We start from the raw sequence: 18,183 nt of genomic DNA on the forward strand, positions 1-18,183 counted from the left end.
ACCCCCAATGTCCCCTCCCCATCTGTCCACCCCCTCTCACTGCCCCCTCGCTCACTATCCACCCCTCTGTCCACGTTCTCTGTGCCCACTTGTGCGTGGCCCCAAGCGGCCCCAGGGCTGACCACCAAGCGTCCAGTAGCAGCCGTGAGGGAAGTGCTGGCCCGGTTGCATGAGGAGGCGCAGCTCCTGGCCGAACTGTCAGACCAGGCCGCGGCGGTGACATGGCTGAAGGACGGTCACGCACTGCCCCCAGGCCCCAAGTACGAGGTGCAGGCAAGCGCCGGGCAGCGGGCGCTGCTGGTGCGTGACGTGGTTCGAGACGATGCTGGCCTGTACGAGTGTGTCAGCCGTGGGGGCCGCATCGCCTACCAGCTGTTGGTGCAAGGTGATGTCCTCTGTGTGTGCATGTGTGTCCATGTCCTTGTTGGCCCACCACCACCGTGGTCATGGCCACACATTATGTTCCCCAGCTCTGGACAGCCTCTAGGGAAGTGGTAGCCACTGTCCTCTGTCCCCATGGGGGGTGGGGTGGGGGGCGTAGCTGAGCTTGGGAAGCAGGGGGCTGGGGTTTGTCTCTAGGGATGCTATGATGTCAGGGGCAGACAGCCTGTGGGAGGCTGGGGGAGGGGCTTCCTGAGAACAGGTGGCACGTGAGTGGTTGGAGGTGGCCAGTCCAGGCCAGTCCTGCCTCTGAAGGGGACCCTAGTCGGCGAGACCCCAAAGCCCCAGGCATCTGCATCTGCTGTCCGAGTGGGTGGACCTGAGGCCAGAGCTCTGCTGGCCCCCCTGACCCTCCCATGTGCCCTTGCAGGGCTCACTCCCTTTCTGCACAACGACACAGCTGGTGGCTTCGTGGATGTTGTGGCTGGGGGCCCGGTGCACTTTGAATGCGAGACTTCTGAGGCCCAGGTTCGTGTGCACTGGTACAAAGATGGCATAGAGCTCAGCGGCTCCAGCCAGCGCTTCCTGCAGGAGGACGTGGGCACATGGCACCGGCTGGTGGCAGCCTCAGTCAGCAGGCAGGATGAGGGCACCTACTCGTGCCGCGTGGGTGAGGACTCCGTGGACTTCCAGCTGCGTGTCCATGGTGAGCTGCAGCCTCCAGGGCTTGGTGGGTGGGAAGCAGGTCCGGCTGCATCAAGCACTTCTGAGGCCAAGCTGCTTGGCCCTTCCTTTCTTCCAAGAATGCTTAGCTTGGGGGGAGAAGGGGGGCAGGGACAGTTGCTTCCAGAATCAGGGAAAGTGCCCACAGAACTGACATTTAGATGACAGAAGACTGTAAGTATGGAGAATAAAATATGACATTTGCAGCCCTTTTCCTCTTTTTGAGGATGAAAAAGTGAGGCTGGCAAGACCCAAAAGGTGCCGGAAGCCACCTCGGCAGGTTAGGATGAGGCTCTGGCTCTTTCTAGAAGCTACTGGCATGTCTTGGCAGTTCTCAGGATCTGGCTTTGCCTGAGTTCTGGCCCTTGGTAGGGCCTCGGCCACTGCTGCCCTGCCTCCCTCCAGCTATCCCCAGGCACCGGCCAGGGTGCCCATCATGCTGCTCAGTGGGGTCAGGGCACGAGGGCCCCACTGGCAGCACCTGACCATGAAGGGTCTCCAAGGTGGCCTGGAGTCTAGAGCGTGTCTGTGCCCTGGCTCCAGGACTTGGGGAACCTCACCTCAGTAGGACCTCTGACCATGTGTCCCTCCCTGTCCCCAGAGCCCTCAGCCATGTTTGCTAAGGGGCAGCCGGCATGCAGTGCGGTGCAGGCCAAGGCGGGGACCAGCGCCACGCTGAGCTGTGAGGTGGCCCAGGACAAGACAGAGGTCACATGGTACAAGGATGGGAAGAAGCTGAATGCCAGCTCCAAAGTGCATATGGAGGCCAAGGGCTGCAGCAGGAGGCTGGTGGTGCAGCAGGCGGGGAAGGCGGATGCCGGGGAGTACAGCTGCGAGGCGGGGGGAGAGAAGGTCTCCTTCCACCTGGATGTCACAGGTCAGTTGACAAGGCAGATGTGTGAGTGTATCCCAGGAGCAGCCCTGTGTGTTGGTGGGGGCTGGGGCAGTGATCCACAGCTTGGTCAGGGCCTATATTGGTCAGTTATTTAGTGCCATGTAACAAACACCCCCAAACCTTGGAGACTGCTGGTTCTGTGGTCAGGAGCTCTGGCAGGGCTCAGCGAGACCGCTTATTTCTGCCAGGACTGGAGGATCCAGCCCGGCCTCATCCACACATCTGAGGTCCCAGTAGAGGGTGTCAGTGAATGGTCTGACTGGGAGGACAGGCCTGTCTCCTTGCGATGCTGACCAGGCCCACTCCTGTGTCTGGGATCCCATTCTCTCCTCCTGATGCTTCAGCCCAGGGCCCATTTCCTCATGTGGATAGCCCGGCTCCTTCCCCTCAGGGAATAGCAGAGCTACAGGGCTTGTAATGTCTGTGCTCAGAGTGTGACCTCCATCAGCTTCTACTGTGCAAAGCCAGGCATAAGGTGTCCGGTTCCCAGGTTGAGGGGAGAGGTTGACACCTTGTTGAGGGGTGTGGACACAGGGAAGCTTGGCTCATCAAGGACCACTTCTAGCAGTCTATCACAGGGATGTCACAGGGGCACAGGCTCTGTCTGTCTCTATTTCTCTGCCCTCCTGAGCACAAGATAAGGATCTTTCTAATGCTTGTTTCCTCATGGTCACAAGATGGCTTCCATAGCTCCAGCCATCCCATTCAAAATGGGAAGAACATGCAAGGGGTGTTTTTTCTTTTTCTTTTTCTTTTTTTTTTTTTTTTGCTGCTGTGCAACAAATTATCACAAACTCAGTGGCTTCAAATACTGATGGCCACACCCTGCCGTAGATAGCCTTGAAAAATGAGCCCTACTGCCTTGGCAGTGGGAGGTCGAGGGTGGAGGAGGTGGGCCAGTGGTCACATGGCTGGCTGTGTGTGTCCTGGGACTGCCTTGTCCCATGGGGTGGCTGCACCCCGAGATTGGACACTCCCTTCAAGGCAGGCAGTGTAGGCGTCAGAGTGTGGATAAGGTCAGATCGCAGCCCTGCTGGGTGACCTGAGGCAAGTTGTCAGTGTTACGTGTCCCTGAAATTCATGTGTGCCCAGACCTCAAAACATGGCCTTATGTGGAAATGGGGTCTTTGCAGAGGTGATCAAGGTGAGGGATCTTGAGGTGAGAGCATCCTGGATCATGGTGGGTCCTTATAAGACAAGGGAGGGTTTTGAGATACCCATGTGGTGACAGAGGCAGAGACTGGGGAGACATGACCATGAAACCAGAATGCCAGGAGGGGGGTGTCCAGCAGCCGGGAGAGGCAGGAGAGACCCTCCTGGAGCCTTCAGAGGGAGCATGGCCCTGCAACACTTTGACCTCAGACCTGGGAGACAACAGAGCTGTCCTAGGTCCCCCTTTTGTGGCCATTTGATCCTGCCATCTGTAACTCAGTTTCCTCTTCTGCAAAGTAGTAATGGAGCTTCTAAGCCTTTGCTGAGAGGCTCTGCCCTCAAGACCGTGGCGCTCTGTGAGCAGCACGGGCCTCCTGTCTAGACATTGGACCAGGGTTCTGAGGACGAGGTAGGCAAGACAGGGGACCAGAGCTCGCTTGGTGGGGCTGGGGTCCAGGCAGGAGAGCCTTGGCATCAGGGCCTGGAAGATAAGCCTGAGTGTATCAGGCGGGTGGCGCTCAGGGAGTGAGTATATGCCTGGGTGTCTGGAAAGTTCTGGAAGGCAGCTGGTGGTGTGTGAGGCTTGGGGCAGGAGGCTGAGCAGGAACTGGTACCAGGGTAATTTGAGTACAATGCCATAAAGTCTACCCTTTTACAGTGTACGATTCTGGCTTTAGTACATTCACAAGGCTGTGCACCCATACCAACATCTAGTTCTAGAATGTTGTCACAACCCTGTGAAATGCTGAACCCACCGTCACCCCGTGTTTGCCCTCCCCCAGCCCCTGGCAACCACGAATCCACTTTCTGCCTCTGTGGATCAGCCTGTGGTGGACACTTTATTTAAGTGGATGCCATGTGGATTGCATCCCACGTTTCGTCTATCTTTTCATCAGCTAATGCACATTGTGGTTGATCCCAGTGTTTGGCTGTTACCAACAGTGCTGCTAGAACATTCTTAGATGGGTGAACGTATGTTTTCAAGTCTCTTGTTGCTTGGTTATATAGTAATTTTATGCTTAACTTCCTGAAGGGCCGTTTTCCACAGTGGCTGCCCCCTTTTACATTCCCACCAGCAGCATGCGACGGTCTTTCTCCAGATCCTCACCAGTGCTCATTAGTTTCGTTTTATCTATTTGTTTTTTGCTTCTAGACACAGTAGTGAGCATGAGGAGGTATCTCATTATGGTCTTGATTTGCATTTTCCTGATGATGCATGATGTTGAGCATCGTTTCATGTACATGTTGGCCATGTGGATGTCTTCTTTGGAGAAATGTCTATTCAGGTCCTCTGCCTTATTTTTAAGTTGTGTTATCTTTTTATTGTTGTAAGAGTTCTTTACATATTCTGGATACTAGATCCTTATCAGATAAAAGATTTGCAAATATTTACTGTCATTCACTTTGTTGATAGTGTCCTTTGATGCACAAAAAATTTATTTAACTGTGATGAAGTCCAATGTGCCCTCTTTCATTGCTTATGTTTGGTGTTCTAATAAACCAGTGCCTGATCCAAGATCACACCAACTGACACCTGTTTTCTTCTAAGAGTTGTCTAGTTTTTGTTCTTACATTTATGTCTTTGATTCATTTTGAGTTAGTTTTTCTATATGGTGTGACACAGGTTCATTGACTGTCCATGGCCTGTCTCTTCAGGAAGTGTTCTTTTAATGATGTCCCTTAGTCTCTCTTGTTGTGCCTTTGGTTATTTTATTTCCCTACTCGTAGTGATATTTGGGATTCTCCACTTTGTGTACTTTAACTTGTTTCTTGAGGTAGCCCTCAATGTCCCCTTGCTCCAAAAGCAAAAGGAGCTCTGAGGGGTAAAATATTTGGGTACTTGATGGTCCAATGACCACTTTTTGTCATGCCGAAAGTGTCTCTGTTGTGTTCTTTTTCATAGTCCGAGAGTATTTCTGTTCAGTTCATTAAAGGATATGATAAGGGTACAGGTGGACATCCAGATAGAAGAGATGCATAGGACCAGGTATAGGGAAGGAGCGAGGAGCTTCCATTCTATCTACAGATACTCCATTCTCCCCAAACCTCGCTTTGTGTGTGACGCAGGGATCCAGCTTCATTCCCTGCATGTGGAAATCCAGTTATTCTAGCACTGTATGTTGAACAGACTTCTTCCCCGTTGAGTTTTCTTGACACATTTGTCAAAAATCAGCTGACTATCAGGGCATCTGTGTGGCTTAGTTGGTGGAGCATCAGACTTTGGCTCAGGTCATGATCTCATGGCTCATGAGTTTGAGCCCTGCATCAGGCTCTGTGCTGACAATGCAGAGCCCACTTTGGATTCTCTGTCTCCCTCTCTCAGTCTTTCCTACACTAGGTGTGCGTGAGTGCTCTTTCTCTCCCTCTTTCTCACAAAAATAAATGTAAAAAAATCAGCTGACCATCAATATCAGGATTTACTTCTGGATTCTCAATTCTGTTCTATTCATACATAAAACTGTGTGTCTGTCCTATGTCAGTACCACAGTCTAGATCACTGTAGCTTTGTGGTGGTTTTTGAAATTGACAAATGTGAGTCCTCCAACTTTTTTTTTTTTTTTTTTTTAAGATTTTTCAGGTATTTGAGGTTCCTGCATTTCCACATGAATTTTAGGATCAGCTTTTCAAATTTTGCAAAAATGGAAGTTGGTCTTTTAATATTATTGTACTGGATGTGTAGATTAAATTGAGTATTGATGTCTTGAAATATTAATCTTCTGATCCTCTCTATTTGTCAAGGTTTTACAACTTTTTTTCAAGATTTTAGTTTTCATTGTAAAAGACTTGTGGAGTTTGTTGCCACGTATTCATTCTTTTTGATGCTTCTTTAAATGGAATTGTTTTCTTAATTTCATTTTCAGATGGTTCATTGCTAATACACAGAAATAGAACTAACTTTTGAATATTGATCTTGTGTCCTACAAGGTTTACTCACCTATTAATTCTTTCATGGATTCCTAAGGATATTTTTTAGACCCAAAAAGGTGTCACCTGGACATACAGATAGTTTTACTTCTTCATTTACAGTCTAGATGCCTTTCATTTTTTTTTTTTTAATATTTTTATTTATTTCTAGGTGAGAGAGAGAGAGACAGCGTGAGCTGGGGAGGGTCAGAGAGAGAGGGAGACACAGACTCTGAAATAGGCTCCAGGCTCTGAGCTGGCAGTCAGCACAGAGACCGATGCGGGGCTCGAACCCACGAACCGCGAGATCACGACCTAAGCGAAAGTCAGACGCTTAACTGACTAAGCCACCCAGGCGCCCCTCATTTTGTTTTTTGATCACTGATTGAACCTCTTTACTTTTTGTAGGTCTGTTCAGATTTTCTATGTCTTTGGGGGTCAGTTTTGACAGTTTCTGTGTTTCTATAAGTTTGTCCATTTGGTCTGGATTGTCCAATTTGTTGGCATACAATTGTTCATGGCATTCCCTACCATGCTTTTTATTTCTCTAATATCTGTACTGATGTCTCCACATTTATTTCCACTTTAAAGTTGGGTCCCTCAAACTTTCTTGGTCAGTCTAGCTAATGGTTTGCCAATTTTGACAACAAAATTTTTATATTTTAAAAATTTGTTAATGTTATTTTTATTTCTGAGAGAGAGAGAGCATGAGCAGGCGAGGGTCAGAGAGAGAGGGAGATACAGAATCTGAAACAGGCTCCAGGTTCTGAGCTAGCTGTCAGCACAGAGCCCGACGCAGGGCTCGAACCCATGAACTGTGAGATCATGACCTGAGCTGAAGTCGGAAGCTTAACTGACTAGGCCACCCATGTGTCCCCTGTTGATCTTTTTAAATGTACTTCATTCTTTCTATTTCTTTTTTATTCTCTATTTCATTTATCTCCACACTAGTCTTTATTTCATTCCTTCTTCTAACTTTGGGTTTCACTTACTCTTCTTTTTCTAGTTTTCTTTTTCTTACTTTTTTTTTAACGTTTATTTATTTTGGAGAGACAGAGAAAGACAGAGTGCAAGCAGGGGAGGGGCAGAGAGAGAGGGAGACACAGAATCCAAAGCAGGCTCCAGGCTCTGAGCTATCAGCACAGAGCCTGACGTGGGGCTTGAACCCACGAACTGCGAGATCATGACCTGAGCTGAAGTCGGACACTCAACTGACTGAGCCACCCAGGCGCCCCTTTTTCTTACCTTTTTAAGAGAGAGAGAGAGTGTGTGTGTGCGTGTGAGAGGGGGAGTGGCAGAGGGAAAGAGAGAGAATCTTAAGTAGGTCCCACATTCAGTGTGAGGTCCAGTCCCATGGCCCTGGGATCATGACTGAAGATGAAATAAAGAGTCAGATGCTCAACCAACTGATCCACTCAGGTGCCCCATAGTTTCTTAAAGTGTGAAGTTAAGTTATTGATTTGTGTTCATCTTTTTTTTGACATAGACCTGTAATTTATAGGTTATCAGCACTACTTTTAGTGCACCTTATTAGTCCTGATGTGTTGCATTTTCATTTCCATCTATCTCTAAATGTTTTCTAATTTTCCTTATAATTCTTTTTTAAGGGTGCATTGTTTCATTTTGACAGGGTTGTGAATTTTCTAGTTTTCCTTCTATTATTGATTTCTAGCTTCACTCCACTGTGGTTGGAAAAGACACTTGTATTATTTCAATCTCTTTACATTTATTGAGACTTGTTTCCTGGCCCCTCCCATGCTCTGTGCTCAAGTAAAGTGTGTCTCCTGTGGTTGTGGTTGGATTGAGAGTTCTGTAGAATCAGCTGGTTATACTGGTGTGCACTGCTGATCTTTAGTGAACTCCTGTCTGGTTGTCTGTCCATTACTGAAAGTGGGGCATTGAATTCTCCAACTATTATTGTACAACTGTCTGTTTCTCTCTTTAATCAGTTGCTTTTCACTTCATATAGTTTTGGTCTCTCCTGTGAGTTGTGCTTATGTTCATAGCTGTGAGATCTTCTTGATGAGTTAACACTTTTATCAACTTATGGAGTCCTTAATCAATACATTAATCAATCAATATATAGTGTTTTGTAATGGCTTGGCCTTAAAGTCTGTTCTGCCTGACATTAGTATAAAAAAACATCTCTTCTGGTTGCTATTTGTAAGGATCATATCTTCACTTTAAAATTATTTGTGTCAGGGGCGCCTGGGTGGCTTAGTCGGTTAAGCGTCCGACTTTCGCTTAGGTCATGATCTCGCGGTTCGTGGGTTCGAGTCCCGCGTCAGGCTCTGTGCTGACTGCCAGCTCAGAGCCTGGAGCCTATTTCAGAGTCTGTGTCTCCCTCTCTCTCTCTGACCCTCCCCTGCTCACACTGTCTCTCTCTCCTAGAAATAAATAAAAATACTTAAAAAAAATAAAAAAATAAAAAATAAATAAAATTATTTGTTTCAAAAAAACTATTTGTGGGGTGCCTAGGTGGCTTAGTCAGTTAAGTGCCCAACTTCGGCTCAGGTCATGATCTCACAGTCCATGGGTTTGAGCCCCGCGTCGGGCTCTGTGCTGACAGCTCAGAGCCTGGAGCCTGCTTCAGATTCTGTGTCCCTCTCTCTGCCCCTCCCCCACTCACTCTCTGTCTCTCAAAATAAAATAAAGACATAAAAAATTTTAAAAAAGAACCTATTTGTGTCTTTGAATCTAAAGTGAATCTTTTGTAGACAGCATATATTTTTTAATCTATTTTGCAAATCTCTACCTTTTCATTGGAGAATTGAATCTATCTACACTTAAGGTAATATTTACAAGGAAGGCCTTCTGCTATTTTTCTCTCTTTAAAAATTTTTTAAATGTTTCTTTATTTTTGAGAAGGAGGGAGAGACAGAGTGTGAGCAGGGGAGGGGCAGAGAAAGAGGGAGACAGAATTTGAACCAGGCTCCAGGCTCTGAGCTGTCAGCACAGAGCCTGATGCAGGGCTTGAACTCATGAACTGTGAGATGATGACCTGAGCCAAAGCCCAACGCTTAACTGACTGAGCCACCCAGGCACCCCATATTTTTCTCTTTTAATATGTCATATCTTTTTTCTTTAAAATTTTTATTTATTTCTAGGAGAGAGAGAGAGACAGCGTGAGCAGGGGAGGGTCAGAGAGAGGGAGACACAGACTCCGAAATAGGCTCCAGGCTCTGAGCTGGCAGTCAGCACAGAGCCCGACGCGGGGCTCGAACCCATGAACCGCGAGATCATGACCTAAGCGAAAGTCGGACGCTTAACCGACTAAGCCACCCAGGCGCCCCTAATATTTCATATCTTTTTTGTTTCTTATTTTCTCCATTACTGGTTTTTATACTTAATTGATTTTTTTCTATTTTCATTTCCTTCTCACTTCTTTTTCTGTACTCAGATCTAAGTATATATACTTACTATAATTTAATTTAACACGACTTTATATATGTTATATATACATACATACAATATCTACTCTTTTATCTATCTACCTACCTACCTATCTAGTTTTTTTTTTAATGTTTTTTATTTATTTTTGAGAGTCAGAGAGAGACGGTGTGAGTAGGGGAGGGTCAGAGAGAGAGAGAGAGAGACAGAATCCAAAGACAGGCTTCAGGCTCTGAGCTGTCAGCACAGAGCCCAACGCGGGGCTGGAACCCACGAACTGTGAGATCATGACCTGAGCTGAAATCGGCCACTTAACCGACTGAGCTACCCAGGGGCCCCCTATCTAGTTTTTTCTTAGTGGTTACTCTCAGTGATTATGACAGTTAACATCTTAACTTTATAATAATCAAGTTTAAAATTATATCTTAGTTTAAATAAAAAACTGCTCCCTTACAGCTCTGGGTGCACACACAAAGGGCAGCTTTATGTCGTTATCGTCATAAGTTATGTCTTCATACACCAACTTCAGTTAATAACTTTATGGCTTTGTAATTATTGCTTATGCATTTGCATTTTAAGTCATATGGGAAAAAAGGAAGAGTTGCAAATTAAAAATACTGGCTTTTATATTCACCAGTATAACTATATTTACCATTGTCCTTTATTTTTTCATGTGATTTTAAGTTACTGTCAGTGTTTTTTCATCTAAACCTGAAATACCTGTTTAGCATTTCTTGTAGGACAGTTATAATAGCAACAAAATGCTGTGTTTGTTTGACTGGTAATGTATTAATTTCTCCTTCACTCTTAGGGATGGTTTTGCCAGATATTAAGTTTTTGGTTAATAATGTTTTTTTTCACTGAGCAGTTTAAACACATCACCCATTACCTTCTGGCTCTATGATTTCTGAAGAGAAATCCACTTTCACTCTTAGTAGGAGTCCTTGTTTGTGACAACTTGCTTTTCTCTTTCTGCTTTCAAGATTCTCTTTGTTTTTGCTCTTGATAATTTTGGTATAATCTGTATCAGTGTGGCTCCTCCCATACTTTGTCTTGCTTGGAGTTTGCTAAAATTTTTGGATGTTAATTTTAGGGTTTTTGATCATTTTTTCCTAAACATTCTTGGTGCCTCTTTCTCTTGCCCTCTCCCTGTAAATAAATCCCCCTTGTGCTTATATTGCCCCATGGTCATCTTAGACTCTGTTCATTTTCTTTATTCTTTTTTCTTTCTGCTCCTAAGACTGGGTAATTTTAAGAGACCTGTGTTCAAGAGCACTGATTCTTTCTTCTGTCTACTCAAAGCAGATGTGAACCCCTCTGGTGACTTTCCATTCCAGTTATACTTTCAAATCTAGATTTCTATTTAGTTTTAGAAATCTATCTTGTTACTGATATTCTGTACTTGTTGAGACATTTTTCTCAGACATTACTTTATTCTATGAAAAATGATTCCTTTGGTTCTCTGAACATATAAAACTAGATGACATAAAAACTTTGTTTGGTGAGACAGTATCTGGGTGTTCCCAGGGACAGTTCCTGTTGACTGTTGCTGGCTTCCTTTCCTCTAACGGGTCATGCTTCTTTGCATGTCATGTCATTCTTTGTTGATAAGTGGAATATTAAATAATAAAACATGGGAACTTGAGTTCAGATTCTCCAACCCCTCCCCAGTTTGTTGTTGTTGGTGTTCATTTTTGTTGCTATTGTTTGTGTGTTCAGTGACTTTTCTGAACTACTTCTGTGAAGTTTGCATTTTTGTACTGTGTGAACCACTGAAGTCTCTGATTGGTTAGTTTATTGGTCATCTAATGGTTTTGTAGTGATTTCCTTAGATGCTGGTAACAAAGAAGTCTCCTACTTCTTGCCAAGGGCTTTTGTGGGTGTGTTGGTACATGCATACACCACTCAATCAGGCAGTTTATGGTTCTACATTTGCCCCTACTTCTTGCTTCCACAGCTCAAGGTTAGCTTGATGTGTGACTTTAGGGCCTTCTCAGATGTCTCTTGAGTATACATATATGTGTATGTAGATAACCAGGAATGTGCCAGAGCTTTCCAAAGCCCTCTGTGGACATCTCATTCTTCAGCTTTTCCTTTTAAACTCTTTAGTCTATTGCTTGCCCAACTGTTATCCCCTACCTAGGGCAGCCATGATCATTAATTGCCTGTGATTGTTTTCAATGCTGATGGAGAAAGGGTGTTTGCATTGGATGACCTTCTGTTTATGTTTGAATAATAAAGAAAGAAAAAAGGAAGGAAGAAAAGAAGACAGACAGACAGGCTTGTGAGTGGAATTTTCCAGTGAACCACCAAATAGGCCAAATAATGACAGTTCTCTGGGAATGGGCTTTGAAAGAGCTCATGTCTCATTCTACCCCCTTCTGTGGCTTCCAGGATGCCAGTTTTCACTGTGATTGTGGACTGTTGCTTTTCCAGGCTACCTCAGAGTTAAGGAAGAGGGTCTGAGGATTGGGTACATTAAAACACCACAAATCTTGATGTTCTTACTGAAATTCAGCTGTTTTCTTTGAATACATGCTCCCTGAGTTGCTACAAGCCTTCAGTTAATTTCCAGAGTTCTAAAAAAGTTGATTGCAACAATTTTTGTAAGTTTTATACAGTTTTTAAAAAGTTGTTATTTTGCCAGTTTTGTTGATGTCTCTTTTAGTGATTTTAAAATATTTAACAAGTGTTGTAATCCTGGGATTAAGGCTACTTGATAGGTTTGTTATTCTTTTGACACGTTTCTGACTCAATGTGATGCTGTTGAGTAAATTTGTATTTATTTTCTTGAGGAATTATGGTTTGTAGTTTTCTTTATACTGTCTTTGTCTGGTTTGCTCACCAGGATAATGCTGGCCTCACAAAATGAGTTAGAAAGGGTTCTCTTCTCATCTGTTTTCTGTGAGAGATTGTGTAGAATTGATGTGATTTCTCTTTGTTCTTTTTTTTTTTTTTTTTTTCCCTGATTAAGTCAGCAACCTAGACATTAGTTTCTTTGGAAGATTTAAATTTTGAAAACATTTTATTTATAGTGATGAAACCATGCAAGTTATGTATTTCCTTTTGGGCAAAATTTAATAGTTTGTGGTTTTTGAGGAATTGTTTTGTCTCACCAGATTTAATTTATGTGCATAGAGTTGCTTGAATTGTTCTCTTGTTAAACTTTTAATGTCAGTAAGGTCTGGGTGATGTTCTGTTCTGTTCCTGACATTGTTAGTTTAGGTCTTCTCTCTTTTTTCATTAGTCTTGTTAGAGATTTATCAATTTTACTGATCTTTTCAAAGAATCAGATACAGTTTTCATTGATTTTCTCTAATTTTTTCAATCTAATTGATTTCTGTTCTTATTTTTATTACTTTTTCTTTTGCTTGCTCTGGGTTTGTTTGCTTCTGATTTCTTAAGGTGGAAGTATAGATTACTGATTGAACTTTTTTCTTTTTTTTTTAAATGTTTTTTATTTATTTCTAGGAGAGAGAGAGAGAGACAGCGTGAGCAGGGGAGGGTCAGAGAGAGAGGGAGTCACAGACTGAAACAGGCTCCAGGCTCTGAGCTGGCTCTGAGTTGGCAGTCAGCACAGAGCCCGACGCGGGGCCTGAACCCACGAACTGCGAGATCATGACCTAAGTGAAAGTCGGACGCCCAACCGACTAAGGCACCCAGGCGCCCCTGAACTTTTTTCTTTTCTAATAAAAATATTTAATAATGTTAAAATTTCCCTAAGCATTGCTTTAAATTTATCTTACAAATTTTGATGTTTTAATTTTCATTGTTCAATTTAAATTTTTTTAATGTTTTATTTATTTCTGAGAGAGAGACAGCATGAGCAGGCGAGGGTCAGAGAGAGAGGGAGACACAGAATCTGAAACAGGCTCCAGGCTCTGAGTTAGCTGTCAGCACAGAGCCTGACACGGGGCTCGAACCCACGAACTGTGAGATCATGACCTGAGCCGAAGTCAGATACTCAACCGACTGAGCCACCCAGGCGCCCCAATTGTTGTTCAGTTTAAAATATTTACTAATTTCAAGACTTCTTTGACTCCTATATTTTTCAGAAGTACGCTGTTTAATTTCTAAGTATTTAGATATTTTACTCTTATCTTTCTGTTATTGACTTTCAATCTGATTCCATTTTGGTCAGAGGACATACGTTGTACAACTTCAGTTTAAAAAATTAAAAATTTTTTACCATACAGTATAGCCTATGTTAGTAAATGTTCCATGTGTACTTGAAGGGAAAGTATGTTCTGTTGTTGTTGGGTGGGAATGCCTTAGGTCATGCTGGTTAATGGTTTGGTTCTTCTACACCCCTGACGATATTCTGTCTACTAGCATGTTGTGTGAAGAGCATTGAAAACTTCAGCTATACATGTGGACTTTCTATTTTTACTTTCTGTTCTGTCAGGGTTTTTTTGCAAGTTTTTAAGCTCTGTTGTCAGGAGCTTACTCATTTAGGATTGTTATGTGTTCCTTGTAAATGTAATTCATTTATCTTATAATATCTCTAGTAATTTTCTTGACTCAAAGGTTGACTTTTTTAAATTTTAATTTAATTTAATTTTAATATATTTAATTATATATTTATTATGTATTTATATATTATATATTTAATATATTTAATTTATTTTATTTTACTTTATTTAATTTTAATTTTAATATAATAATATTAATATAAATTAGTTTCTATATGGTATTAATATAAATACTCCAGCTTTGTTTTGATTATTGCTTGCATTATGTGTATTTTAAAAATTTTTCATTTTTACCTACACATATTCAGAGTGAGATTTTGTACATAACATAAACTTGGGACTTTGTAAAAATCAATTCTGACAACTTCTGTCTTATAATCAGTGTGTTTAGACTATATCCATTTAATGCAGTAATTGGTGTGTTTGGATTTAGGTTTAGTATTTTATTATCACTTCTGTTTTTTCTCTTTTTTCCCCTTGTTTTCACACTTCCTGCATTTTTTTTGGATCATTTGGGAAGTTTTTAGCATTCCATTTTAATTTATCTGCTGTGGTTCTGTGTATATTTTTGTGTGCTCGTCCTAAAGATTGTGCTAAACATGCTCAACTCCTTAGAATCATTATTTTACTACTTCAGGGGCACCTGGGTGGCTCAGTCTGCTAAGCATCCGACTTCGGTTCAGGTCATGATCTCACAGTTCGTGGGTTCAAGCCCCATGTCAGGCTCTGTGCTGACTGCCAGCTCAGAGCCTGGAGCCTGTTTCAGATTCTGTGTCTCCCTCTCTCTCTGACCCTTGCCTGCTCTTGCTGTCTCTCTCTCTCAGAAATAAATAAAAAACATTAAAAAAATTAAAAAATTTAAAAATCATTATTTTATTACTTCAATTAGGATGTAGAACTTTTATCAATTTGTAGGTCTTTTTACTCTCCCACCATTATGTTATTAGTTGTTTTATGTATTATGTCTATCATTGAAAACCTAATCAGACAATGTGGTAATTCTTGTTTTCGATGATCAAATTTATTCCAAAGATTTCAGTGGGAGAAGAATAGTCTGTTTTGTTTACCCAGTGAATTAGTCATCTCAGGCTGCCATAACAAAATGCCACAGAGAAAGCCTGGATGGTTCAGTCGGTTAAGCATCTGACTCTTGATCTCAGCTCAGGTCTTGATCTCAGGGTCATGAGATCAACCCCTGCACTGGGCTCTGTGCTGGGCTTGAAGCCTACTTAAAAAAATATACATACACACACACAAACACACACACACCACAGATTGTGTGGCGTATACAATAAAAATGTATTTTCTCATAGTTCTGGAGGCTAGAAGCCCAAGATCAAGGTGACAGCTTGGCCATGTGCTGATGAGGCCTCCTTTTCTGGCTTGATTTCTGTGGTGTATGGAGAACAAGAGAGATCTCTGGTGTCTCTCTCTTATAAAGATGCCATTCCCATTGGATTAGGGCCTTACCCTTATGACCTCTGTTGACCATAATTAAATCCTTAAATGTCCTAACACCAAAACCTTCCCGTGATCCATTTGTTGAAGTCCTAAACCCCAGTTTTGGTTCATAGTCCATAACACCCAAACATTTACCATTTATGTTGGTCTTCTTCATTCCTGATCCTCCGAATCTTCCTACAATGTCATTTCCCTTAGAAATTCATGTAGAGCATATGTGCTGGCAGTGAATTTTCTTAGCTTTCCTTCATACAGAATGTCTTTATTTTATCCTCATTCCTGAAGGATATTTTTGCTGGATACAGAATTCTGCGCTGATGGTTTTTTCTTTCAGCACTAATTTTCTATAAGAAACTCATGGTTGCTCAAACTGTTCCCTCACAAATCATGGGTTTCTATTCTCTGCCTGCTTTCAATAGTCTTTGTCTTTTAATTTTCAGTGGCTCTGAAATGGTGTGTCTAGGTGTGGATTTCTTTGGCTCTTATAATTTACTCAGATTTACTGGGCTCTTATAATCTGGTTGATGTCTTTTACCAAATTTGAAAGGTTTGAATTATTGTTTCTTGAAAATATTTTTCTGACCTATACTTTCTTTCTAGGACTGATGACATGAATTTTAGTCCTTTTGGTTTCATCCCATAGGTCCCTGAGACTCTAAAAACTTCCTTCCTTGCTCTTGTTTAGATTGAATAATTTCCACTAATTTATCTTCAAGTTCAGTAAGTCTTTTGTTATCTAGATTCTGCTACTGAGCCCATTCAGTGAGTTATTTCAGTAATTTTATGTTCCTACTTGTAAAAGGTCCATTTGGTTTTTATATCTTGTCTTTCTTTGTTGAGAGTGTCTGTCTTTCCATTCCTTTCATGGGCATTTGCTTTCACTTGTTGGGACATTTTTGTAATAGCTGCTTGAAAATCTTAGATAATTCCAGTATTTGTGTCATTTTGATATCTGTTAATAGTCCTCTCCTACACATGTGAACTAAGAGCTTTCTGGTTTTTCAGGGGCTGTTTGGGATGGCATCTTGTATATACTGAATGGTATATTTTGAAACTCTGGGTCTTACATCTAATGAGGAATGTTGATCTTAGTAAAGCTGGAAATAAGCCTTGTTGAGTTCAGGCTATGAGTTCCTGACAACCCTCCATAGATTGTTTTATTTCCATAGACTTTCCATATGGATCTATCCTGAATGTGCCCACCTAGTTGTGTGTGTGATTCTGGACAGTGACCTCTGCCTAGTTCAGAGTTCGAAGTCTTTGGCCTGCTGTTTGGGGTCATATTCACTCACATTTGACTCAAAGGTGATCCCGAGCATTCCTGGATGACCATGTGTTCCAGATCTTCTATCTTCTTTTTCAGTTCTTTAGTTGGAAGGCTGGAATTCTAGGCATGTTACTGTGATACTTGCTTTCAATGGTTCCACTTGCACCAGTGTCCAGTGGCAGAATGATAGAAAAGAGAAAGATCAGTGTCCTCCTTCAATTCCAGAGGAATATTCTCCACTCTCATGTTCTAGGGGTCTCTAATCTTCATGGGTTGGGGCATGAGAGCATGGAGAAAAAATGGGGTATCTTCCATTCTCTCTCCGCACTTGGAGTTCTGTTCCCTAAGCTTTGGGAGAGGGATAGGGCCCTGCTTTTGGATGTTGAGCTGCCTTGAGTACAGACAAGGGGGAAAAGGTAGACTCACTTCTGGTTTGGTGGACTTTGAATTCTGTTTTTTCTCTCCAATCTGCCTGCTGCTGCTTACTGTGAGACTCTTCAGACGGCTGTTCCCATGGCCCTGTGGCTTCATTTGGTGACTGAGACAGGATGGAGTATTTCTGCCCAGAACTGGGGCCAACCACAGGTGTTTTTTACAAATATGGGTTTTTAAAAAAGATAATTTATTGTCGAATTGATTTCCATACAACACCCAGTGCTCATCCCAACAAGCGCCCTCCTCAATGCCCATCACTGACTTTCCCCTCTCTCCCATTCCCCATAACCCTCAGTTTGTTCTCAGTATTTAAGAGTCTCTTATGGTTTGCCTTCCTCCTTCTATGTAACTTTTTATTTTCCCCTTCCCCTCCCCCATGGTCTTCTGTTAAGTTTCTCAAGATCCACATATGAGTGAGAACATATCGTGTCTCTCTTTCTCTGACTGACTTATTTCATTTAGCATAATACCCTTCAGTTCCATCCACATTGCTGCAAATTATCCAAAATCTATAAGGAACTCACCAAACTCCACACCCAAAAAACTATGGGTTTTAATTTTTGGTAACTATGTAGAGGAACCAAACTTTGACATTTCTAGTGTGGGGCAAATCCTAAGCATCCTTGCAGGGATATTTGTAATTCACTAGGGTGAATTTTGAAGGCAAAACACTGTGTAGCTGGGGGCCTCATGGTGTGGGCTCAGCTGTGGGATCAAAGTAATCATGCGGGCTCCCACATACTTCTTACTGGGCACAGACAGTGGCAGGCAATCTCAAACACACACATACACACTTATGCATGTGTGCACATTTAAACACATACATGCTCATACATGCACACATGCACATAAATACATATACATGCTCACAACACACATACATGCATAGATATATTTATACTCACACATACATTTCAATGCACATACACACTCATAAACATATATACAGACAAACATACATACATGTACATTACATACATGCACTTTTTTTTTTTCAGTTTAAGAGAGAGAGAGACAGATTTGGGGAAGGGCAAGGAGTCTGAAGCAGGCCCCAGGCTCCAAGCTGTCAGCACAGAGCCTGATGTGGGACTCGAACCCACAAA

The 18,183-nt window shown here is 42.7% G+C and overlaps 1 protein-coding gene across 1 annotated transcript in view; it reads left to right on the top strand.

Moving 5' to 3' along the window:
- OBSCN (obscurin, cytoskeletal calmodulin and titin-interacting RhoGEF) overlaps nt 1-18,183 on the top strand; it is a 154,398-nt gene that overhangs the window by 4,397 nt on the left and 131,818 nt on the right. Inside the window, 3 exon segments of the mRNA XM_077755858.1 lie at nt 107-385; nt 812-1,087; nt 1,706-1,981. Coding sequence (XP_077611984.1) covers nt 107-385; nt 812-1,087; nt 1,706-1,981 — 831 coding nt within the window.

This window comes from Crocuta crocuta, unplaced genomic scaffold (assembly GCF_008692635.1).
Source record: "Crocuta crocuta isolate KB4526 unplaced genomic scaffold, BGI_CrCroc_1.0 scaffold526, whole genome shotgun sequence".
NCBI classification, from domain to species: Eukaryota; Metazoa; Chordata; class Mammalia; order Carnivora; family Hyaenidae; genus Crocuta; species Crocuta crocuta.